At 52.8% G+C, this 22,026-nt stretch overlaps 10 protein-coding genes across 10 annotated transcripts; 5 read left to right on the top strand and 5 right to left on the bottom strand.

The window, feature by feature from the left end:
- Positions 1-660: 660 nt before the first annotated feature.
- On the top strand, positions 661-2,486 carry BO66DRAFT_412620 (putative carboxylesterase; the record flags this gene model as incomplete). Its single annotated transcript, XM_025649363.1, has 5 exons — positions 661-824; positions 888-1,166; positions 1,219-1,394; positions 1,451-1,812; positions 1,863-2,486. 5 exons carry the CDS (start codon positions 661-663, stop codon positions 2,484-2,486), a joined length of 1,605 nt encoding a protein of 534 aa, XP_025502425.1.
- On the bottom strand, positions 2,176-3,633 carry BO66DRAFT_392940 (uncharacterized protein). The gene is made up of 3 exons (XM_025647639.1): positions 3,506-3,633; positions 2,812-3,438; positions 2,176-2,733 (listed from the first exon to the last, which is right to left on the bottom strand). Exons 1-3 carry the CDS (start codon positions 3,596-3,598, stop codon positions 2,629-2,631), a joined length of 825 nt encoding a protein of 274 aa, XP_025502424.1. The 5' UTR covers positions 3,599-3,633; the 3' UTR covers positions 2,176-2,628.
- Positions 3,634-3,807: 174 nt separating this feature from the next.
- Positions 3,808-5,141, top strand: BO66DRAFT_421407 (haloacid dehalogenase superfamily protein). The gene is made up of 3 exons (XM_025649952.1): positions 3,808-3,909; positions 3,972-4,131; positions 4,211-5,141. Exons 1-3 carry the CDS (start codon positions 3,890-3,892, stop codon positions 4,949-4,951), a joined length of 921 nt encoding a protein of 306 aa, XP_025502423.1. The 5' UTR covers positions 3,808-3,889; the 3' UTR covers positions 4,952-5,141.
- Positions 5,142-5,928: 787 nt separating this feature from the next.
- BO66DRAFT_472530 (uncharacterized protein) lies at positions 5,929-9,468 on the bottom strand (the record flags this gene model as incomplete). The annotated part of the gene is made up of 7 exons (XM_025652955.1): positions 5,929-7,398; positions 7,460-8,054; positions 8,121-8,757; positions 8,818-8,981; positions 9,035-9,124; positions 9,177-9,281; positions 9,335-9,468. The coding sequence occupies 7 exons, from the start codon at positions 9,466-9,468 to the stop codon at positions 5,929-5,931; spliced, it is 3,195 nt and encodes a 1,064-aa protein (XP_025502422.1).
- An 835-nt stretch (positions 9,469-10,303) lies between these two features.
- BO66DRAFT_421406 (uncharacterized protein) lies at positions 10,304-11,873 on the bottom strand (the record flags this gene model as incomplete). The annotated part of the gene is made up of 4 exons (XM_025649951.1): positions 10,304-10,582; positions 10,643-11,511; positions 11,568-11,630; positions 11,686-11,873. The coding sequence occupies 4 exons, from the start codon at positions 11,871-11,873 to the stop codon at positions 10,395-10,397; spliced, it is 1,308 nt and encodes a 435-aa protein (XP_025502421.1). The 3' UTR covers positions 10,304-10,394.
- A 562-nt stretch (positions 11,874-12,435) lies between these two features.
- Positions 12,436-14,445, top strand: BO66DRAFT_392936 (nucleoporin FG repeat-containing protein). The gene is made up of 3 exons (XM_025647638.1): positions 12,436-12,625; positions 12,776-13,210; positions 13,278-14,445. The coding sequence occupies exons 1-3, from the start codon at positions 12,558-12,560 to the stop codon at positions 14,212-14,214; spliced, it is 1,440 nt and encodes a 479-aa protein (XP_025502420.1). The 5' UTR covers positions 12,436-12,557; the 3' UTR covers positions 14,215-14,445.
- Positions 14,446-14,713: 268 nt separating this feature from the next.
- Positions 14,714-15,418, bottom strand: BO66DRAFT_122727 (uncharacterized protein). Its single transcript, XM_025641918.1, has one exon. It carries the CDS (start codon positions 15,286-15,288, stop codon positions 14,800-14,802), a length of 489 nt encoding a protein of 162 aa, XP_025502419.1. The 5' UTR covers positions 15,289-15,418; the 3' UTR covers positions 14,714-14,799.
- On the top strand, positions 15,419-16,994 carry BO66DRAFT_122728 (TauD/TfdA dioxygenase family protein). Its single transcript, XM_025641919.1, has 4 exons — positions 15,419-15,997; positions 16,056-16,175; positions 16,231-16,671; positions 16,727-16,994. The coding sequence occupies exons 1-4, from the start codon at positions 15,548-15,550 to the stop codon at positions 16,904-16,906; spliced, it is 1,191 nt and encodes a 396-aa protein (XP_025502418.1). The 5' UTR covers positions 15,419-15,547; the 3' UTR covers positions 16,907-16,994.
- Positions 16,995-17,236: 242 nt separating this feature from the next.
- Positions 17,237-17,839, top strand: BO66DRAFT_309418 (uncharacterized protein; the record flags this gene model as incomplete). Its single annotated transcript, XM_025643269.1, has 1 exon — positions 17,237-17,839. A coding segment is annotated over one exon (603 nt), but the record flags the coding sequence as incomplete, so codon positions are not given.
- Positions 17,840-19,968: 2,129 nt separating this feature from the next.
- Positions 19,969-21,796, bottom strand: BO66DRAFT_454857 (uncharacterized protein; the record flags this gene model as incomplete). Its single annotated transcript, XM_025652047.1, has 6 exons — positions 19,969-20,463; positions 20,526-20,743; positions 20,888-21,112; positions 21,233-21,354; positions 21,427-21,663; positions 21,720-21,796. The coding sequence occupies 6 exons, from the start codon at positions 21,794-21,796 to the stop codon at positions 20,170-20,172; spliced, it is 1,173 nt and encodes a 390-aa protein (XP_025502416.1). The 3' UTR covers positions 19,969-20,169.
- Positions 21,797-22,026: the final 230 nt, after the last annotated feature.

The raw sequence follows: 22,026 nt of genomic DNA, 5'->3' as shown, positions 1-22,026 counted from the left end.
TTCCTGGGTTGGATTGAAGCGAACTTGGAAGGAAGTTGCGACCTGGGTTGGAGTGGTGGCTGGATTCGTAGTTTGGTGGTATCCTCTCCACAGGTCAGTCAAGCGTCTATCTACTGCTTCAACAATCCTAGATTTATATGAGTAAAGTGGTGTCTGCGAGCGAGGTGGTCCTGTAAGCAAAGGGGTTTCTCTAAGACAGTTTCTATAAGTAATGTGATCTCTGCAAGAATCTCATACAAAGGTGTTCAAGTCATAGATTGAATAAGCAAAGTAGCTTGAGCAAGTCAAGTAGGCCTTCCAGTATAAACAAACATCATAAATAATGATAAACTACTTGAGAGAGAAACCAATTGGAACAGGTGAGAATCTTGTAGCCCCTTCGGATAAAAACTGTCAATCACTCGTTTAGAGAGCCCAGCACATACACGCTCCGCGACAAACCGTGGACATTTTCCACGTGGAAACTGCAATCTAAAGAACGATAACAACTGCCTGCCTCACCTTCCACCACATCTGCCGCGGATGCAATGGCAGACCCACCGAGATTGCGGGGCCTGTACGGCCTGGGGGATTTCCGTGCGGGGGGTTTCTTTACTCCAGACGGACATGCGACCTTCGCCAGACTCACTCATTGCATGTCCCCAGCGTCACCCTTCCACCATGACGATCCTTCTAACGCAGAACCTGGGCAAGATCCGCGGGCGCGATAGTAACAAAGTGACCCAATTCCTAGGCATCAAGTATGCTACGCTTAGTGACAGACTTGCTGACGCCCAACTCATTGAAACTCGCGACGGGGAGGTGCTCGACGCGACCAAAGATGGGTAAGTCATCTCGGGCCAATGGCTTGATTTGTGCAGCGGACTGACCAGCAACGACTGCTCAAGCCCGACGACACTGTCCCCGTCGTTCGGATGCGACCTGGAGCTCAGCATCGTTCAGCATACCCTGCCCAAGAAGCCTCTTCCCCAATCCGACGTCGACTGCCTGAACTTGAACATTGCGACTCCAAGCGACACCACGACCGATGCTCGTCTGCCGGTCTTTGTTTTCATCCACGGCGGCGGGCTGTTCATCGGGGCCAATTCCTGGCCGCAGTTTGAGCTCGAGCGACTGGTTGCGCTGTCTGTGTCGAACGGGCTGCCTATTGTCGCAGTGTCCATCAAGTATGTTTGTTAGCTGGTCAGTGGGAAGATGTGTGTGTGCTAACTGACAAAGCTATCGATTGGGCATGTTCGGGTTCATGACCTCAGAGGAGCTGAGGAACGCCGGCTACAAAGCGAACAATGGCCTGCGAGACCAGCGGGTCGCTCTCGAGTGGGTGCGCAGGCACATCGGTGACTTTGGCGGGGATCCGGACAATATCACTCTTGCTGGAATGAGCGCCGGCGCTGGTATGTACTGTACTTGACGTCTGGGTGGTGTTGGCAGAGTTGACTGAGTGTCGCAGCATCGGTCGCCTGTCATCTCGAGTCGGAAACGCCTCTTTTCAAACGAGCCATCTTGATGAGCGGGAATCGTTTCTTCTCGCCTAGCCTACCCTACGAGGTGCACGAGCAAAGCTATAAAAAAGCAATGGCAGCATTGGGCTTGGCGGATGCCTCACCGGAAGAACGCATTGAGGCCTTGCTGCAGACTCCTGGCGAGGAGTTGATCGTGAAGGTCCCTCCATCCATAGCTCCGACATTTGCAGTGGATGGAGACCTGGTTCCATCCGCGATAACTTACTCACAGCTGGCGGATAGAACCAACCACATCCCCAAAGGCAAGGACTGGTGCCAGGACTTGATGATTGGCGATGCCCAGATTGACGTAAGTGACAATCTTAATCCAGTCCGATGTTGCCCATACTGAACCGACAGGCCAATATCATCCACGCTATTAGGTCTGATCTCAAGAACGGATGCGCCGAGCGTTTCTTCGGGTGTCTTACAACCGTCCTTGCCACGCAACCAGAAGTCCGAGAACAGATCTCGGTCAGGTACGGCGTAACTCAGGATTTAGATGACGAGGATGCGTTTCTTGCGATCCTCGAGTTCTTGAATGACGTTTGGATGTTCGCTCCCTCATTGGCATCTGCACAAGGCTGGAAGGGACGCGCATTTGTCTACTACTTTAACGAAGGCAACCCATGGGATGGCGCTTGGAAAGGTCGAGCTGGGCACATTCTCGATCTTGCCTACCTCTTCCAGAACTTCCGTGAGTTTATGTCGCCTGCACAGCAAGAAGTGAGCTCTGCAATTGCAGAAGACTTTTTCAAGTTCTGCCATGGCATCCAGCCGTGGCCCCCAGTTGTTGGTGGAGACCTTGAGGGCGGGTTCACTGCTCGAGTCTATGGCCCCAGCCCTCAAGAGCCTGCGACCCAGCAAGTCCACCGACCTTTCGGTGGAAAAAGCCAACGTCGATCCACAATCTTCGACCTCGGTGACAAGGTCTCTCTTGATGATCTTTCGAGGATCGCTACCTTGTTCACTGCAGGACAGTAGTTGGACGATCGCCGCTGTAAACAGCCCCGTAACATATAATATTATACCTCATCCTAAAAGATAGCTCTATCGCTTTCGCTCGAAAAATGCATCCCAACTCCACATGCGTAGTGTCATTATTTACCGCCCACTCAGGGGGATGTCAACCAGACTGGAAGTTCATGCTGTACCCGCCCGTCTTGGGGTCCTGGACGAACTTGAAATTCTCAGTGGAGAGACCAAAGGGCTTCAGAATTCCATTGCCCAGCTGAGGTTACTTCGGTTAGTATAATCATGTAACCACAGACATGTAACAGGAGCAACGACGACGACGGCGCCGACTTACATCTTTCAGCTTGCCCATCATCTCGGCCATATCCTTCTCGCGGGCCTGGGCGATCCGGTCCGGCAGCTCCCGCAACCCCTTCTGCACCACGCGCCTGTCGTCCGGGGGGAGGTTATCCATGGCCGCCAGCGCCTTGTAGTCCTCCTCGGCGCCTTGCAGATTCGCCCACCCGCCCAGCTGCATCCGGGCGCGCGCGCGGCGCATCAGCGCCTTCGCGCGGATCCGCAGCACGTCGCGCTTCGTCTGGTCCCGCTGCTGCAGCCGCTGGAGCTGGGCCTCCTCTGCCTCCTGGTCGTCCCCGGTGATCTCCACGACTGCTTCCTCCGTCGCCGTTCCGGGACTATTGCCTTCCCGACTCGTTGCCTCCGTGTTTGTACTCGTCGTTGGGGGAAGCACTTTGTCCAGCCGGTCGAGACACGCCGTCGCCGCGTCCACGGAGGCCTTCCAGTCCTCCAGCTTCAGGTAGCAGGCGGCCATGTTGCTGCGCAGCACGGCGACTTCGTAGTCGAGGTAGTTGGGGCAGGAGGCCAGGGCGCGGTCGTAGCAGGTGATGGCTTCGTCGTAGCTGGCGGCTGTGAAGAGCTGGTTGGCTTCGGCTTTGAGGGAGCGGGATTCTTCAAGGAGTTTCTAGGATTTCAAGTCTGTTAGGACTGGATGTGATGGTGAAGGTAGTGGTGGTGGTGGCTATACTTACCGTCTCCTCGTCGGCGGGGAAGCGGGCGTCGTGAAAGACGTCCTCTTCGTCCTCGCTGTCGCTGGCGCTTGCTCTTGTCTCGTCCTTTGACATTTTGAGGACGGTGCAGAGCTGAGCAGGGGTTCTCCCGATTCCAATCCTCGAGCAAGCTTGAGCTTGGAGATGGGCGGTCCCGCGGCGGCGGTCGGCCGGCGGGGCTGAGACCAGCAGTGCCAGCCTGAGGCATCAACGCTTCCTTCCCCCCGCTATCGATAGCCGATATCGAATCAATTGTCGCAAGTGCGGAGAAATCGACTGTTGACCTCAACTCAATTCCATTCCTTTGACTGCGGCCTTGTGACTTTCAGCATTGCTTTTGGGAGAACCAGCACACTCGCGTCCACCATGTCTGCATCCACCCCTGAGTAAGTCAGCTATCACACTGCCGTATTCCCTCCGACCAATTGGACTGACTGGCGATATGAAGATTACCCCGCGTGCGGGCATGTCTCTTCGACATGGACGGCCTCCTCATCGACTCGGAGGACATCTACACCGAGATCACCAACACGGTGCTGCAGGAGTACGGCAAACCGTTACTTCCGTGGTCGATCAAGGCCCAGCTGCAGGGTCGTCCTGCCCCGGAGGTAAGCCCCCTTTCCCCTATCCCCAAAAAAACAACAACAAACAAGACTAACCCCCATGCCCACCATCCACCCCCAAAAGGCAGGCCGGATCTTCCACGACTGGGCGCAGCTCCCGATCACGCAAGACGAATACATCGCCAAGATCACCGCGCTGCAACTCGCGCGCTTCCCCACGACCAAGCCGCTGCCCGGCGTAAAACACCTGCTGGAGACGCTGGTCGCCACGCAATCCACCGCCTCCCCCGTCCACATCGCGCTGGCCACCTCCTCGCACGCCCGCAACTTCCACCTCAAGTCCTCCCACCTGGGCCAGTTGTTCGCCGCCTTCCCGGAGCACCAGCGCGTCCTGGGCGATGATCCGCGCATCGGGCGGGGGCGCGGGAAGCCCCTGCCGGATATCTATCTGCTCGCGCTGGAGACGATCAATGCCGGGTTGCGGGCCCGCGGGGAGAGGGAGATCACGCCCGCCGAGTGTTTGGTGTTCGAGGATGCGGTGCCCGGCGTCGAGGCGGGCCGGCGCGCGGGGATGCAGGTGGTTTGGGTGCCGCATCCGGGGCTGCGGGAGGCGTATGCCGGGCGCGAGGAGGAGGTGTTGGCGGGGTTGACCGGGGAGCATAAGGAGGAGGAGAAGGGGGAGGCCGAGAAGGAGGCCGAGGAGTTGGTCGCGGAGCGCGAGGGCCAGCGCCAGGATAATGGGAATGGCACGCCGGGGAAGTTGGGCGATGGGTGGGGCGTCTTGCTGTCCTCGCTGGAGGATTTTCCCTACGAGCGGTTTGGGATCGTGCCTGCTTCTGCTCCTGGGGCTGGTGCTACTCAGTAGATTCCTCGGTGTTGTTCTAACGAGCCGGATTCTGGTCAAATCTTAGCTGAAGAGCTAGAACCAGGGCCAGGGCCAGGGCCAGATCTACGCGGCTGCGCGGAGTGGGGTTTATCGGCTTTGCATTAAAAAATAACTGCATCAAAAACGAAAAAAATAATAACAAAAGAAGTCTCTGCAATTTCAATTTGGGAGCAGGAAGGAAAACACGAGCGCAAAAAAAAAAAAAAAAAGAAACCCGTACTTTCGTACCGGAAAGCCTTGTCATCTGTACATCGCTGCCGATGGGCCTTGCATCATACACACAAACCCCTTGACGCCATTCTCGTAGCGATCGTTCTTGTATTCAGGAAACCTTTACAATCTGGGCATCGTCGCGGGTTTGTGTCCAAGACACAAAAGATAAAAATAGAGTAAAAATCACATTCAAACGGAGCACCTATCATTCCTCGTTCTCAAGAAGGTCCGTCCGTCCCATGGTGGATGGGTAGTCTTGAGCCAAACTTGCAGCTCCCACGGTTCAAGACTCTCCCATACACCATGGGACGAACAGGCCTGCCTGTTTACAAAAGCAAAGAAGCAAAACAACAAAGCGCAACGCATAACCACCAAACTCCTAGAACCCGAGAAAAGCAAAAAAGCAAGCAAGCAGAAACTGAATAGCAAGCAACGAAACACCTGAAACCTGAGAAAAGCAAGAAAGCAACGCAAGAAGCAGAGACTGAATAGCGAGCAGCGAAACCGAAAAGCAAGCAACGAAACCAAAGATCAAAACCACAACCGCGAAACCTGAACCACAATCTCAGAAGCAGAAACCTGAACCGCAATCTCAAAACCGAAACCTGAACCACAATCTCAAAAGCGTAAGTCCTCAAAACCACAAGCCGAAAAGCAAAGATGACAAAAAGAAAAGACCGAAATCCAAGCACCAAGATGTACTGGATTGTATGTACGTTAGTGTACCATATGGAAGCAGTAAGCTATGGCTTGCGCTTGCACGGCTGAATATCATCCTGAATGCCAGCGTCCGCCTGCTTGCGCTTGTGCTTCTTTTTGTTCATATCATCAAAGACACCCTGCACCCTAGTAATCTCAGATGGGGCAAGCTCACCGAGAGCGGCACGAGACGGAGGGGCAGGCTTCTGAGGGACAGCACGTGTAGGCCTAGGAAGATCAACCCATGCGAAGGAACCAGCGTCCCTTGTGTTCAGATAATCGACGCAGCCCTGTTGGTTGGGGATTATCGTAGGGCCAGCATTCCTTTTGTGCACATCGATCAAGGGGAGGGGGAGCATATAGTCCGGGAGCGGACCCAATGCATTCGTGCTGTTGTCGGAGTCGAACATGTTCGGATTAGCAACGTCTTGGCCCATGGCTTTCTGCATCTGTCCGTGCTGCCGGGGTTGGATGGCGCGGCTCGCCGGCACGAGGCTGCTCTGCACGTTGTTCTGCGGGGGTTGGATGGTGCGGCCCGCCGGCACGAGGCTGCTCTGCGCCATGATCATACGAGGATCGACGGTCTGCATGTTGCTCAGGGGAGGAGGTGCCATGTTGCCCTGGTTGGGGCCGTTCAAGTTCTGAACGTTTGGCTGAAGGCTGCTGCCCTGTGCCATGTTGCTGCCCTGTGCCATGTTGCCGCCATGTGCCATGTTGCCGGGATCAACGTAGGCTGGGTGGATGGGATGAGCCCCGAAAGGAACGAATTCAAGATCTTCCAGCCAGGGGTCCATGAGATCCTGGAGGTCTCCGGGCATCGCAGTGTGCGCAGTAGGGGCTGTAGCCAGGAAGGGTGGGTTGGGGTCCGCGATGGGGAACAAGGGCTGCGCGTCCGCGTAGGCTCCAGCAGGATAAGAGGGTTCTCCCATGAGGTTTCCAAGATCGTCAAGACCCATTGCGGCCGGAACAAAGGTGCCTGGGATGACATTCTGCACAGCGGACTTGGCCGCGGGTGCCTTGGGAGTGCTGCCGTTGACTTTGGTGGAGGCATTTCCCTTCTTCGAAGAAGGTCCCGCGGCCGCGAGAGGAGGCGAGGTAGGCGGGCTCTCCAGGTCAATGGACTCATCTGCGGATTCTTCGTCGTCCGCGGAGTACTCTTCGTAGCCGGAGGCGGGTCCCTCTTCAACGGGCGCCTGGGCCAAAGATTGAGCTCTACGAGCCTCCTCTTGCTCCTTCTTCTTGGCCTCCGCCGCCACCTTAAGCAACTTGGCCTTCTTACCGTTCAGGTATCTATTGTCGCGAACGCGGTGAATGCTGCCAAACGGGTCCTCCACGAGAGTATGCAGATACGGAGGATCAAGAAGGTGCTTGACCACAGCCTTGTGGTAGATCATGGCCTCCATCACCTTCGAAAGCCTTTCTTTGAAAGTCAACCACCTGGGGGGAAGCGAGAACTTCAAAAATTCATAATAGAGGAGATCTGGGCCCTGTGTATTACGCCGGATCAGTGCTTCCTGCGAGTCGGTCCGTCAGCAAGATTACAAAGGATCTGGCATTGCCCGAAGAAAGTCTTACCAGTAGCTCCCACGCGGCTTTTTCTAGCACATGCCTGGGGTGGAAGGCGTTGTCCCAAGTGCCAAAAGACCTCTTGCCGTCTTGTGCCCAAGAGTTGTCTATCATCAAATTGGTCAACGCCACCACGATAGCCTTCTTGGCGGCATGCGTCTTGGGGATGGTGTCGTCGTCTTTCTCGACGTCGGTATCGGTCTTGTGGTCAGCACGCGCCTCACTCGCGGAATCGTAGATGGTGGCCTGCGGTATGTCGCTGGTTGGGTTGAGAAGTCTGTCAATGTCCGGAAAGTTTGCGGGACGGACTCCGCGGGAGTTGGGATCCAAGGAGTTCCAAAAGTTGGCCTTCTGAAGCTTGACGCGCTTCGGCTCAGGAGTTGTGTCTGATTCCGACTCTGACCCTGGACCGCCTCGGCCGCCTCGGCCCCCTTTACCTTTCCCCTTTCCATTCTTCTTCTTGCGTTTGGGCCTCAGCGCCTCCAAGTCTTTCTTGTTAAGTTTGCATCTTTTCGCGGGCCGCTCAAGCTCACCATGACGATCAGCCAGGGAGCTTGAGCTTCCAGCAGCGATGTCTGGGTGACTAGCTGCGGTGTTGGAACTGCTGGATGGAGATGTTAGCTCGTTGACTAATTTCTGCTTGGTCTGATGTTATGGGGGAGTGGCATACCTCGGGACAACAGCGTTCGACGCCTCATGCTTACGCTTTCGGTTGTTTTCAACTGCCTGTCTGAGGATTGGGTTGTCCGGGGCGCGACCAAGAGTCTGAGGAGGAGTCATCTGAGGAGGAGTCAAGGGCTGCAACTGCCCATCTGATGCTGGGTTAGCCGCAGCCATGAAGGGGTTCGACGCCACGGAATTCCAAGTCCCGATGGGCAAGTGCTCGACATTGCTACCATCTACGAATGCAGAAACACCTGGAGCTCCGAAGAGATTAGAGTTTGTGTACAGCATACTACCAGGATTCTGCTGCCCGTAGTGGACTCCCACATTGTGTGAAGAGCCGCTGGCAACAGCCTGCTGCAATTCGTAGTTGGAATTCGGGTGGATCAGCTCTAATGAGGACTGGGTGCCGAATTCCACCGCTGGGTTCTTGGGATCCATATCAGCAGGCCATTCCTCGGGGTTACTGACATCAGTGACGTCAACAATTCTAGCAGAGCTGCCCCAGTGGTTGGGAACTGGCTCATTGGGCTGCACGCGCTGAGCAGTTTCAACGCTTTCGGTACTGGTCGTCCCACTTCCAGTACGTTCAATGTTGTTTGGGCTGCTTGTGTTGGCTTCATCACCATTAGATCCAACATCGGCTAGGAGAACGACGTTAGTAAACGGCCACGCTATGAGATTTGGGTGCAGCCAGTCATTACCTTGGATAAGAGACATCAATTCATCAAACTCCCTCTTATTCATAGATTCGCCCGCAGTGTTGGGCACATCGTTCTCAAGACTTGTATTGATGAATATGTCGAAGTCCCTTTCGGAACCATTGAAGTTCGAAGGGCTGACACCGAGATCGCTAGGTCCATCCGCCCTGCTTGATGTTAGCTTGAATGAATACTTTTCTAAGAGATGTCGAAGACTTACTGCAGAGACAGTCCAGAAGGTCCAGAGGGTGTGTTGTTGTCACCATGAAGGTTGAGAGGGTCGATAGCAATATTGTCAGGTCCATCCGCCCTGCGTAGTGTTAGCCTGACTTGATCTTCTTCCAGATATGTCGAAGACTTACTGCAGGGGGGTTGTTCCGAGAGTTCGAGAGGGTGTGGTGATTGTGTCATCATCGTCACTATCGAGGTTGATGGGCTCGGTATCAAGATCGCCAGCTCCATCGACTCTGCGTAGTATTAGCCTGGATGGATCTTTTCCCAAGAGGTGTAAAGAACTTACTGCATAAGAGACGGTCCGGGGGATCCAGAGGGTGTTGTAGTTTCGTTGTTATTAGTGAGACTGCGACGCTGTCTGAGCTGTCTGGCAAGACTGAGACGCGCCTTGCAGCGCTTGAGGATCTTTGATCCTAGCATTTGAAAGTCACGCTCCTTAGAGCAACGTCCTTTCTTTTGTATTCAAGAGAGAAATTCAATGATTTGAGATGAATGTTGAAGATACAAAGAAGGGGATATGTAAGATAGTGAAGTTATGTGTTTCACTTTGTGAAGATGTGAGAGAGTGTGAAGACGCGTTCACACGCTCGAAGAAAGCAGGAGATATTGAAGAACGAGAGAAGGTATGTGCGAAGAGATGCAAATTCAAGATTATGTACTTTTATGTACTTGGAAAGGATGATAATCTTGAGGAAGTTGGAAGTGAAAGAGATGAAGATAGAGGGGTGGAAGGAAGGGAAGAGAGAATGAGGGGGACGAACAGGGGGGGGGATTAAATAGTCAGTCTGAAATTGAAAAAGAAAATTGGGGTGTGTTAGTGAATATCAGGCCTTGAGGATTTTTAAATTATCAACACATTCACCCAATGTTTGAGGTTTCAGGTGTGATGGCTGATGGAAATTATCTTCCCTGGCAGAGCACTATTCACTTATAGCACGAAGGCTGCCACCAAAGACCGGTTGGAACAACGAGATAGGAAATCTTCATGCGGGCCACTTCAATCTCTTGGGAGATTGCATGCCAGTAATAATGGTAGAGCCGTAGTCCAATGTTTTTTGTGTTGCAAATGGCTGACACGGCGCGTTCGGGATGGGCAAACTACAACTCCAGGTTGATAACTTTAGTTATCGGAGCCTAGCCTAGAAGCCTCTGGTGAAGGCCAGGCTACAGAAGCTTCGAAGATGCTTCTCATATCCAATTAATGCTGAACTTCTCCTATATCCCTCCGGTCTGATACTCACATCAACTCGTCCCGAAGCCGTGCCCCGACGAGATAGGCTGATGTTGGCATCGAGTCCTAGGGTTCGAAGGTTCAATTCGATGAGATTCCCTTTCATCTAAGTGCCTCAACTCGTGACTGAATCGTCATTGTTGCTATCGTTCAAGAACGGCATATACCAGACTTTCAGACTCCTGTCAGTCCGCGGATTAGGAGGCAGAATGCTGTCGTCAGGTTCGTCCGCAAAGTATCTTTGCCCTGAAGTTGTTGCAGCCACATTGCCCAAAGGATGCACCACAGTACTGCTTACTGACTCTACATGATGTTAGCAGAAAATCGCGCAACATGCTGTGGCAAGCAGCAACGCAGACTCACCATCATGAACCTTCCACTCCCACTTCGGTTCCTGTGCTCCAGGATTATACGTGGGGTTCTGCCAAACTCGCATGCAGCCATCAGTTCCTCCCGCCCAGATCTCATGCGAATCTCCTTGGCCCGTGGCCACCACGTCGATCTTCATGCGTTGGTTAGTGAAAGCCTTGCGCCCTTGCAGCCACCCAAGCAGTTGGCCGGTCACTCGGATATCATAAACCAGGACGCCATCACTTTTGCGTTCAGCGACATAAAGATACCGTCCACAAGGACTCCATAAGAGTTGCGTGACCCCGCGCCCTCCTATGTGAGGATCTGCCTCTGTTTTCGCGATGCTGAACGTTCCCAGAGATTGCCCGCTTCCGTGCGAGTCATAGAGCCCGACGTGTCGCGTAAATGTCCCTGCAGCCAAGATGCCTTGTGCGCTTGGATCCACGGCCAGTGCAGAAACGATGCCCTTCATGCCAACACCACCGCCCACCACTTGTTTGCGCTTACTTGGTATGGTAGGCATCGTTGTGATAGGCCCGTCATTTCCTGGTCGCGAAACATCGAACAGGCAGATGAGGCTATCGGATCCAGTGAGGAATTGGGTGCCCCCTAAACTAGGTGGGTAGATCATTGAGTGGGGTGTAATGAAAGCCTCTGTCATGGGATTGACCAGCGAATAAGACGCCATCTGCATTGGCGCCAAAGCAGATGCCAGTCTTATTGGGTGGTCTCTCACGGAGGAAAGAAACAAGGTGGTGGAAGGGTCTTGGAGGGAGAAAAAAGGGTACATGGCCATGGCGTATGTCGGTTCAGCAGAGGCCAGTGTCGAATAGGGTAAGAGGTGGATAGGTGATGGTCTCTCTTCAAGTAAGTCTGGTGGCCTACAGAAGAACTGTCAATTCATGGGTTTGAGACTCTTGGGGCACGAGATACTGACAAAATGTAGCTCCTGATATGATGGTCTGCCGAGTCGGTCAATAACGTAGTTCCATCAGCGGACCTGAGAGATTCCATTAGCCGTGATCTCAAGGGGGAAGGTAAAGAACGTTTCATACCATTCGGCACTTTTGATGATATCTAAGTCAGAAAGCCTTGAAGCTGCTTGCGGCGTCCTCTCTCTCCGGCCATCTTGTTCCTGGCTGAAGGTACGTGTCTCCGTTCGGGGACTCTGCTCCTCATTTTCCGCCTTACTTGAGATGGCCACACAAAGAGGCTGTGAGGTAGTAGACTCATACTCAACCATCTTCCTGATATGAAGTTCGGAGCCTATCTGGGACCGGGCTAGGATGTGTTCGTGATAGGATATAATCAAGCAGGACACATGCTGGGGCCCAAACAGGCGGCGTCAATTCTCAATGACTCCAGTCTCAAGAGCTGAGTGATCCAATGTCTGTGAGGATCATAGCACAAGATGAAAGGAGATACTCGCTTCCAGCGATGTATTTCATACGGAGGACGCGCTGGAAGAGGATAGGTGGATGCAGTTTCCCTGGCTGGAACAAGGGTGGTAGAATTGCTAGTGGAGACTGGTGGCCTTCCCAAGTGAGCCTTGAAGCAGTGATAAAGTCAAAGCTATGAAGTAAAGTCAATTCCTGAAGCTTGTACTATGTATCAATGTCAGTACCTCGGACTACTAGGTAGATAGTAAAAGTGAGGTCCTTCAGATGTGATATGGTTATCAGATTCCGATAAGCCAATGGTGAGCTGGGGCACTTCAGGGTCACGGGACCACGGAGAAACTTGCCGGAAGTGAGGTTAGCTCCCGAGCAACCATCGCTGACTTGATTGTTTTCCACTCACCAATCCATCACTACCCATCCATTGCGGCGCAGATTGGCAGGTACAAAGCGCCCTTTTCTTTGTTTGTGGATCATTTGTGCTTGAGCACTTGACAGTCCGGTCTTTGCTGCCCCCCTCACAGTGCGCAATGTTCTCCGCAAAGCCTGCAGGCACTGGCACAGGCCTGTCCCTCAACACCGGTTCATCCAACCTCTTGTAAGAACCTTCCATCCAACTGCGCGTTGTTCCTGCCTACGTCTGATCGCCAATACATTTGCAACTCGAACAATTAGTTGCTTCAATCATTCATTTCACTATGGTCGCGAAACCTGACTCAGATGAGCTAATCGAAAATTGCACAAATAGTGGCGGCGGCACCAACACACAAACTAGCTCTGCGACCACACCAGCAACCACGAGCACTTCCGGTGGCCTCTTCGGCAACCTGGGAGCGAACAATACAGCGCAGCCAAAACCAGCCGGGGGACTCTTTGGGAACTTGGGAGGTGGCACTACACAGCAATCGCAACCGTCCGGATCGAATCTGTTTGGCGGCCAGCAGCAAACGAACAATGCCACCACCGGCGGCGGCTTATTTGGCAACACGACAGCCACCACATCTCAGCCACAAACCGGTGGACTCTTTGGAGGAACCGCGGGCACTACCAACACTGCGCAAACTGGAACTACTGGCGGGGGGTTGTTTGGTGGTCTAGGCGGTGCTGCGACCACTCAAGCTCAATCCAAGCCGCTCTTCGGCGGCACTACAGCCAACACTGCTACCACCGGAGGAGGTCTATTGTGAGTATCTACCTATCTTCTCCATAATCTAAAATGGTGATGCATCCTAACAGAAAGCCTATTATAGCGGTGGCGCCACTCAGAACAATGCACAGCAAACTCAAGCTCAGAGACCTACACTTGGTCTGTTTGGCAACCAGAGCACCACTACACAACAACCCGCGCAGCTCGGTGGCACCACCGTAATTCCCGGCGTCAAGATCGACGTCAGCAACATCCTCCCCACAACCAAGTATGAGAGTTGTGCGGATGAGATCAAGGCGGAGCTTGAGAGGTTCGATAATTACGTGCTGGGTCAGATCAAATTATGCAATGAAGTCTCGAACATGATTCCTACAATCGAGACACAGGGACAAAGCATACCACACGACGTGGACTTCGTTCAAGGGAAGCTTGAGACCATGCAACATGCCCTGGAAAACGATGCCAGGGAGATTGATCAGCTGCGCAATCTTGTATCGCGCGATGCGGCCGAGGCCCAGGTTGCATTCCGCGCCATCGACACCCTGAAACTACCCCTACAATATCAGTCTACCGGTGGAGCTGGTTGGTGGACGTCTCAGAACCAGAAGACCGATGCACAGACACTTCGCTCGACGCGTAAGAACACTCTGGCCCTTCCCGATGATGTTGAGAGCGATCCTGCCACTGCCACCAGCGTGAACGGGGTACCTGTTAACTTGGTGGATTACTTCTCCCAGCGTTCGGATGAGATGGGAGTTGTGCTCGAGCGCTACACTCAAAGTCTGAAGGAGATCGAGGACCACCTTCACGGAGTTGAGTCTACTCTGGAACGACAGATTCATGACTTTGTGGCGGCGCGGAGTCGTGATGGACCGGCGTCTGGAACTCCCAAGTCCATAGTCAACGATCTTGCTACCGTGCTTAGCGACGTGGAGGCTGGTATCTTAGGTGTTGCCGGGCGCCTCGGCGGCGTGACCGAGCAGGTGCAGGAAGTTGTCCTGGGTCCTCCTTCGGCCGCTGATGGCAGGCTTAACCTCTGAAGGACGGGTTCTACTTGATACGTACTTGCTCTGTCGGCGCTGAGTCTTTGTTTTTCTCATTGTACAATATAATGTTCTTGGCGACGGTGAAAAGCAAGGGATCATGGCACTTTTGTCTGTTTGGGTTAGCATGGTTTTAATGAGGAGTTCTTTGTGTGATGCAATACAGGGCTAAGGGCGCCGCCGGCATATCATAATGGAATGCAATATAAATTCAAGATTGATGATCTCTGGACTCGAAGGATCTGGTGGCTGAAGGGAAAGAATAGACTACGTGTCTTATCAAGAATAATTGGGGTCTGTATTGCATAGAATAACTGGGGTCTGTATAAGCCTAATGGAAATTGCTATCTGGAGTACGGAGTATTAATAGCAATATCGAAAAGATGAGGTCCGACGGAGGTGAAGTTAAGGCCGGGCGGTGAGGGGGAAAACGCAAGAGGGCGGCAAACTGGCGTGATCGCACCTCATCCCCGGATCCACCTTCTTAGCCTCATTCCCCGTCTTATCAATCAGTCCGACTGGGTTTACTCACTCGGCATCAGTCGGCTTTGCTGGGTTGTCACCATGACATATGCGACGATACTACTTCTCCACTAGCTTGTGATACCGACTGTGAGTTCTGAGAATTGGTTGCATCACTTTATCTCGATACCCCATCCAAATGGTCGCCTGTTGACTACCCCCAGCACCAGCACTAGGATCTATGATCTGCGAGGCGGAAGAACCCCCGAACGCCGCCCCCCTGAATCTAGAACAGCTCCTGCTTCTACCACCACCACAACATGAAACCATGTCCACGTCTCCAAATGTCGGTGTGACGCTGCCAATTGACGACGCAGCGCATGTACTTGCCATCTGCTCTCTCAGATTCACTTGTGAGGTATGATGGCGGACAATTCCATCTATCCAGTCGCAAGCTGGGTCGATGTCCTTCCCCACAGTTTCCAGTCGCGATGACGCGATCGGCGCCGAATCTGTGGCGCCCGGGGGCTTCGGAATGTTTTCTGGAACCCGTCGTCCCATGGTTGCTTCATGACTAGCTATCCTGGCCTCTTGGGTGATTTTGCCCATCGATGGTGCAATACATTGTCCGTAACATCAGCCCGGTTTGGAGATGAGTCTTACGGCTCCCAGCACGTCTGCTGACAATTAGGTCGGGGAACCAGGCTGCTCTGCCTCATGCCTATATATGAGCAACAAGTCCTGAGCTCTACCTGTATCTCATAATAAGCTCGTTGCAATACTATCATCTTCTCCTTGTGCATCTACACATGCTTCAATTCTCGGTTGCATTTCTGATATAGAGTTCATTTTCTTTCTATCCTTAAACATGGCGCCCTCGTTGGTGGACCCTCTTCCCTCCCAGGATCTAAGATCCATCTCTATCACCAAGAAGCAGGACATCGCCGGCAACAAATTCGGCTACCAGCCGGGAAGGACGACTGTGGAAAACCACGAAAATTATGCGTACCAAGACTTGCTACCGACCTTTCCAGACCTTCACTGGGCACCATTAGAAGAGATCCCTCATGAGGACAGAGGGCTTCATGGAGACCCCGATTTCCGGAACCTTCTCCAGGATGCGACAGATATTTTTGACTACACTCCAAAGATTGGCACGGAAGTTCATGGTGTCAATCTTGCCAAATTGACAGACGCCCAGAAGGATGATCTCGCCCGTTTGGTTGCTGTCCGTGGCGTGGTCTTCTTCCGTGACCAGGATGACCTGGATATTGACGCCCAGCGTGACCTGGGCAGGCATTTCGGCAAATTGCACAAGGTATGAAGCCAATTTCTAATGATGTCTAGAAGGTCATCGATCTAATGATTACTACCAGCATGCCACCACAGCCGTTCCTAGAAAGGAAGGATTGGAGGATATCCATGTTGTCTATGCAGGCGATAATGCTGCCGACCAACGGGCAATGTTCACGCCTAGCTTTCTGTGGCACTCAGATGTATGTGATATGCATTGCCTTTGCGTATCAGTCGCAGCCCACTGACTGGTAACAGGTGACCTATGAAGTTCAACCCCCCTCGTACACATCCCTCAAGGTTCTTACTGGCCCCCCTCGGGGAGGCGGTGGAGATACCCTCTGGACATCTCAATATGCAGCATACGATGCACTTTCATCTCATATGCAAACATATCTCAAGGGCTTGACAGCTCTTCACTCTGCGGAAATGCAGGCTTCCGACTCCAGAGCCCTTGGGCGAACGGTTCGTCGTGAGCCTGTCACAACCGAGCATCCATTGATCAGGACCAACCCTGTCACCGGTTGGAACAGTCTCTTCTTCAACCCTGGCTTCGTGACGAAGATTGTCGGGATCCCCAAGACTGAAAGTGATGCTATCATCCGCTATCTCACCGAAGTGATTGCAACAACACAAGAGATGCACGCTCGCTTCCAATGGAACAAGAATGACGTGGCCATTTGGGACAACCGAACAACAGTAAGTAGCAGCTTCCCTGGCTTGGAAACTACCAAATTGCTAACGATCTCGACAGAATCATTCAGCCTCTTATGGGTTTGCTCCTCACCGTCGTCATGCGGTCCGAGTTGCATCCCATGCTGAGCGCCCGGTGTTGGACCCAGCAGGGAAATCGCAGGAGGAGGAGTACATCGCTCGTTACAACCTCCCTCCTGTCAACAAGGATGGATCCCGTCAGTCCAACTACAACGACTGAAGAAGGTTATCATTGAAGGTGCTTTCAATTTATGAATATTGTGGAGATCTGGCGTTACTTCGATTGCTATTTTTTATTGTCAGACAAAGACTGCAAGAGCGGGCTCTTTATGCAGACTTGGAAGACTGGGGTCATTGCAGTTCTAGCGTCTTGATCCACAGGATCCAGCGAGTTTATCATGTCATTGAAGCCGGAGCGTTACATGGGCTCTTGTCATTTGCTATGAGCGTTTGCGGGGCACGTGGCCAGGGACCACCTCCTTCCTTCCTCAACCATCTACTGATACCAACTAATTCAATCATTACCATTGACTTTTGACTGTTCATCCTCATGGCCCTTTCCATAAACTCTGCAGTGCTAGAGTATGCCCGGTTTCATGGAATAGCAAGTAGCTATACAGACGTGGATCCCCTCGAGCATCTACAAGAGAGCTGTGTCGCAATTCCTGATCTTCTCTCAAACTCCCTTTCCCAGTTCCGAGACCACCTTGACAAGGTGCACACATCTCTCGAACAAAGCCTCCATCATGAGAAGCTAGACCTTAAGAAAGAAAGCGCACTTTTCCTTGCATCCGCTCTTCGAAGGACCGAACCCACCGACATCGAAAGTCACTGGGAGAGTATCCTGCCGTCATGGGATCGTTACGATAAGCTGAAAGTGGAGACACCAATCTTTACCAATGATGAGGAAAAAGGTCTACCTGTTTGTGCAAGGCCTGTCTGTTACGGTCTCAACGATTTCCATCTCAGTCCATTGGAGGACGAAATCAGCGATCGCGATGTGGTTTTAGCGAGGGGCTTGGTACATGGGATAGACACCTCCGGTGAGAACATCCGAGAGGAGAAGCTTGACTGTTCGAAGGGTGCATTGCGTATGATACAGGAGGCTCGAAAGAGCTTTGATCTTCGCTTTGAGGACCTCGAGGATTTATTGTGGAATGAATTGGGCTTAAAGGAGGCGGGTCTATGTCTCTCGTCTTGCTCGCATTTGTTGCGTGCTGACTTCTACAGGTTCAAGCTTCACGTTCACGTTCGAACTCCCCCGACCTTCTCCCTGCCAACGATGACCAGTTCTCTGATGGGGAGGAATCGTTCCCTCCCGCTAACGAGAGTCATTTCAGCTTCAGCATACCTGCAGAAAATGATGACGGAGCCTCGGAGGACCCTTGGAACGTGGATGCGAGGGTCAACGATTCAACACATAACCTGCTAGATAGAACCCCGAATGTGCGAAAGGAATCTGATCAACCACACTCGCACCAGTCTCACACCTCACCACCTATTGAGGATGATATCGATTTGTCTGACTGTGTGGTGACTCAACATAAGTCACTGCAGGACCGCGAACTCTCTTCCTATGCCAGTCAGCTCTCGACAAGCGATGGGGAGTCCACCCATGGCATCTCTCAAGTGACGTATACTGAGATAACTGATAACATTGCTACATCTGACTGCCTCCCTTATAAAGAAAAGGTCTATCCCATCAATACTCCTCCAGCTAGCGACGTGATTGCTCAAGAGCTCAGAGTCCAACCCCAGAATACGCGTACAGACTGCAATCATATGCGACAAGTGCAGTCGAACTCGCAGGGGCTAGGTTCGACAACTAAGGAGCAGTCTATGTCGACCGCGGTGGAAGGGGCTATTGCGTTGGCGAAAAGCCCTATCTGTGCGAGGGAAAGAAGCGATCATATGAGGATAGAGGTCACAAAAATGCCAGAGAATTTATCGGAGCACCATGAGATACACAGTGACTACATACCCATGCGTGATGTCGAAACTCCTTCCGCCCACACATCGCTCCGCAAGAGCTCATGTCTACCACAAAAGCGTAAATCCAGTCATGGTGGAACGCCCTCGAAAAGGAGATCTCCAATGGGAAGACAGAATAAGCTGTCTTCAGGCAATAAGAGACGTGAGACTCTGCCTTTAGTGACCTCCTCGAACCTAGGCTCCTTGGTCTCGTTTATGCAGGTCAGGGGACTGAATACGAGAAAGTCCGTTACGCAAATTCCCAAAATCGGCTCGCCAGCTCTCAAAGCAAAGGTTGGGGAAAGAGCACCAGTCACTCGACTGCCCGAGGAAAAGGCGTCCATTTCCTTGGATCTCGCTCAGCAAGTCCCTCTTGCTCCACAAAATCTCTCGGGTGGCTTGAGATTGACGCTATCAACCCGGCTTCTCAGAAGTCACCCAGACGTTGTGCGTCACCTCGAAGCGAGCGATCTTGTCAACTCAATAGACTATATTGATCCTGAAGATGATACATCAGCCACTGCGTCGAGAGCTGGACACTCTTTCGAACACGCCGACATAACTATAGCTGCCACAACAGCACTTATGCTAACGAACACCCAAGCCACCACGCAGCTGTTCTTACCAGGACATAGATCTAACATACCAGACAGTAGCGGCAACATCAACTCGCCTCTTCGCGAAAGGGTCTTCTTGCTTGCAAAGACGTACGAGATCGTGTATGTTCTCATATGCCACAGCAACCCAGCATACAGCTCTACTGGAGATCTTTTGCTACACAAGAACATCCTGAGATCTGTGACATCTTTCATCGCTTTCTGTGACTCTCTTTCGGGCTTCTCTAACGTTCAGCCATTGTTGATCCCAGCATGTCCTGACACTATTGTAAAGTGGATTTCTGCCATTGCAGGCAAATGCCAAACTTGATATGCTGCTTACGTTCGTCAGACACCTGTCCTTTATCTACTTCATAGTGTCTCGTCTTGACTTATATAATTGCACAATCTCAAACCTCTAATTAAAGCATAATATCAAAGAAAGAGACCTTGAGAGCCGCCAATGACTCTGAACCATGGGCCACTGTGATGATCTGTCACTGTATCAAGTTACGAGTCACGGGACAGACACAACCGTTGAATGCGTCCAGTACAGTACAATCATCAGCTTTACAGATCAGAGAACCCCAGTTCAGCCCCGCTTTTTCCTCGAGTGTACCATGTATACTTATTCCTTGCTCACGGTCCCCGAGTAACAAGCTCATCCTTATAATTAGCAAGGTACATATATACACAAGCACAGTGTCCGCCTCCCTTTCTTTCCTCCGATACGCCGGACGTAAGTTCTAAATCAGCCTGCATGCGTAACACACACCAAAGCAACTTGCAATAAATAATAGACAACCCAGGAAAACCTGGTCCCACCACACCAAACCTTGTTTCAACCTCCCATCACCCCTTACTTAGCTACGCTACCGATTCTCCAAGAGGAGGCTCCTGTAATGCAAGTGTAGGGCTACAGCCCCGTACTGTCGAAGTATGGCCTCACGTCCGGAGGCTCCCCGGGATAGCCGGCATGGCGCAGGTGTCCTCCGTCGGCTCTGGACAGTAAGTCCCCGTCCCTGTCCCTGTCCCTGTCCCTGGCTGTAGGGCCACCGACAAGAAAAGGATTATTCGGTCCGCCGTCGGCTCCGAACCGCGCGAGCAGCACGCTGTCGTGCGGGAGCGTCGAGGATCCGGTCGTTGGGCGCGTGCTGGAGCCCCCGCCTCCACTTCCACCACCTAGCCGGGTGCGGTGCTGGGTGCTCGTCTCGCCTGGAAATCTCAACATCAGTATCTTCTTTCTCGGGAGAAGTGGGATCTCGGCATGACCGTACGATGTCGCGGATCCCCCAGTAACCGCCCCGGCGGCAGCGGAGGAGGCATGGCCACCGCATCCGCTCTCTGTTTCTGTTTCTGCTTCTGGTTCTGCTGCTGCGTCGCCGCCCCCTTCGAGCTCCCCGTTCCGCTGCGTTGGTGGCGATGCAGCTGTTCCACGCCCTCGCGGTCGACCGGGTACCGGTGCAGGGGCGTCTGCGGGGGCATCGAGGCTCCAAGTGTCGTGTGCGTGTGCGTGGGCATGTGCATGTGCATTGGGAGACCCGCTGCACCTGCACCTGCACCTGCACCTGCACCAGCACCAGAAGCGGTAGCGGTAGCGGTAGCGATAAACGGCGACGGTGGCGGCACGTTACTCTGGTGTGACTGTGACTGCGCCAGGGGAGGAAGAGGCAGCGGCAGCGAGTTCAAGGTCTGATGGACCGAGTCCGTCGCCGCGGTCTGCATCTGCGACTTCATGGCGCGCGATTTCAACAAGTTGTACAGGTTGGTGATCTGCGTGAAGCGGGTGCATTTCTCGCGGTACATGTCGACGAGCTCTTGATTCTTTTTGCGGAGTTGCTCTTGCGTCGTTTGCATGTCTGGTTGCCAAGGGTGAGGTGTTGGTATCTGGTTTTGGTTTTGGAGGGTGCTGAGGGCTTGGGTGCTTGGGAGCTGAAGGGCAAGGTGGTGGCTTGGAATTGAAATTGGGAGTGGCTCACCTGATATTCGTGCTTGTAAGGCAGAGATCTCCGAGTTGGCGTTGTGGATGACCTTGTCCATCTGGGTGTTGAGGTTGGTGTATTTCTCCGTGAGGGTCTTTCCGAGGAACTCTTGGTAGAAGCTGGAAGAGTGGTCTATTAGTGATGGGGTCTCGAGGAGGTTCTTACGTGCTGGGGCGAGGAAGAACACGCACACTTCCTGGGTGGTCTGGTACGTCCAGAACAGCAGGGCCCGGCCGGCGCATTCCATGATCGTGTTCGGGTCCAGTCCGCTGAGCACGCTCGTCTTGTAGTCTTCGGATGGGTTGAGGATGGTGGCGACCGCGTCGTCTGGATTCACGAGGATGGTTTGGCAGGCTGGGCAACGACGGTCGACTGACGTTGCATGTGAAAGACCTAGATTGCTGGCACATTGGAGACAGAAGATGTGTCTCCGAAAGGGTCAGTGACGGAGACTGGTGGAAGTTGAAACTGCTGTTGGACTTACGAGCAGGTCGTGACGACTGCTCTCTCTTTCAGCTGGGCTCGACATTTGAGGGAATTGCATCGAAGGTAGAAATCCATTGTTGACAATTCTCTAGTTCCCTAGGTCGTGTAGATTGAAAAAGGGTGAGAGTGGTTGTATGAAGCTGCGCGAAAGCTAGATCAGGAAGGCATTCGAATGCACGCAGTATGGAACAGCCACAAAAGTGTCAAAAATGGTAAATATCTCAACTTCGACTATATACTGCCAAAGGGTTTACACGGGTATCTTAGCATACATAACATTTCTCGCTCTCTAGCGCATCCCCTAT

This window comes from Aspergillus aculeatinus (assembly GCF_003184765.1).
Source record: "Aspergillus aculeatinus CBS 121060 unplaced genomic scaffold BO66scaffold_33, whole genome shotgun sequence".
NCBI classification, from domain to species: Eukaryota; Fungi; Ascomycota; class Eurotiomycetes; order Eurotiales; family Aspergillaceae; genus Aspergillus; species Aspergillus aculeatinus.
Note: the sequence above shows the minus strand (reverse complement) of the source record. Positions and strands in the feature narration are given on the sequence as shown.

Bases quoted from the DNA above. Each gene is read 5' to 3' on its own strand.
- BO66DRAFT_122728 (XM_025641919.1), top strand. From the start codon at position 15,548: ATGGCGCCCTCGTTGGTGGACCCTCTTCCCTCCCAGGATCTAAGATCC. The intron at 15,998-16,055 runs GTATGAAGCCAA...GATTACTACCAG, and splicing joins ATTTCGGCAAATTGCACAAG to CATGCCACCACAGCCGTTCC. The intron at 16,672-16,726 runs GTAAGTAGCAGC...CGATCTCGACAG, and splicing joins TTTGGGACAACCGAACAACA to AATCATTCAGCCTCTTATGG.
- BO66DRAFT_392936 (XM_025647638.1), top strand. From the start codon at position 12,558: ATGTTCTCCGCAAAGCCTGCAGGCACTGGCACAGGCCTGTCCCTCAAC. The intron at 12,626-12,775 runs GTAAGAACCTTC...TTGCACAAATAG, and splicing joins ACCGGTTCATCCAACCTCTT to TGGCGGCGGCACCAACACAC. The intron at 13,211-13,277 runs GTGAGTATCTAC...AGCCTATTATAG, and splicing joins ACCACCGGAGGAGGTCTATT to CGGTGGCGCCACTCAGAACA.
- BO66DRAFT_122727 (XM_025641918.1), bottom strand. From the start codon at position 15,288: ATGGGCAAAATCACCCAAGAGGCCAGGATAGCTAGTCATGAAGCAACC.
- BO66DRAFT_421407 (XM_025649952.1), top strand. From the start codon at position 3,890: ATGTCTGCATCCACCCCTGA. The intron at 3,910-3,971 runs GTAAGTCAGCTA...GGCGATATGAAG, and splicing joins ATGTCTGCATCCACCCCTGA to ATTACCCCGCGTGCGGGCAT. The intron at 4,132-4,210 runs GTAAGCCCCCTT...CACCCCCAAAAG, and splicing joins AGGGTCGTCCTGCCCCGGAG to GCAGGCCGGATCTTCCACGA.
- BO66DRAFT_392940 (XM_025647639.1), bottom strand. From the start codon at position 3,598: ATGTCAAAGGACGAGACAAGAGCAAGCGCCAGCGACAGCGAGGACGAA. The intron at 3,439-3,505 runs GTAAGTATAGCC...TTGAAATCCTAG, and splicing joins TCCCCGCCGACGAGGAGACG to AAACTCCTTGAAGAATCCCG. The intron at 2,734-2,811 runs GTAAGTCGGCGC...AAGTAACCTCAG, and splicing joins TGATGGGCAAGCTGAAAGAT to CTGGGCAATGGAATTCTGAA.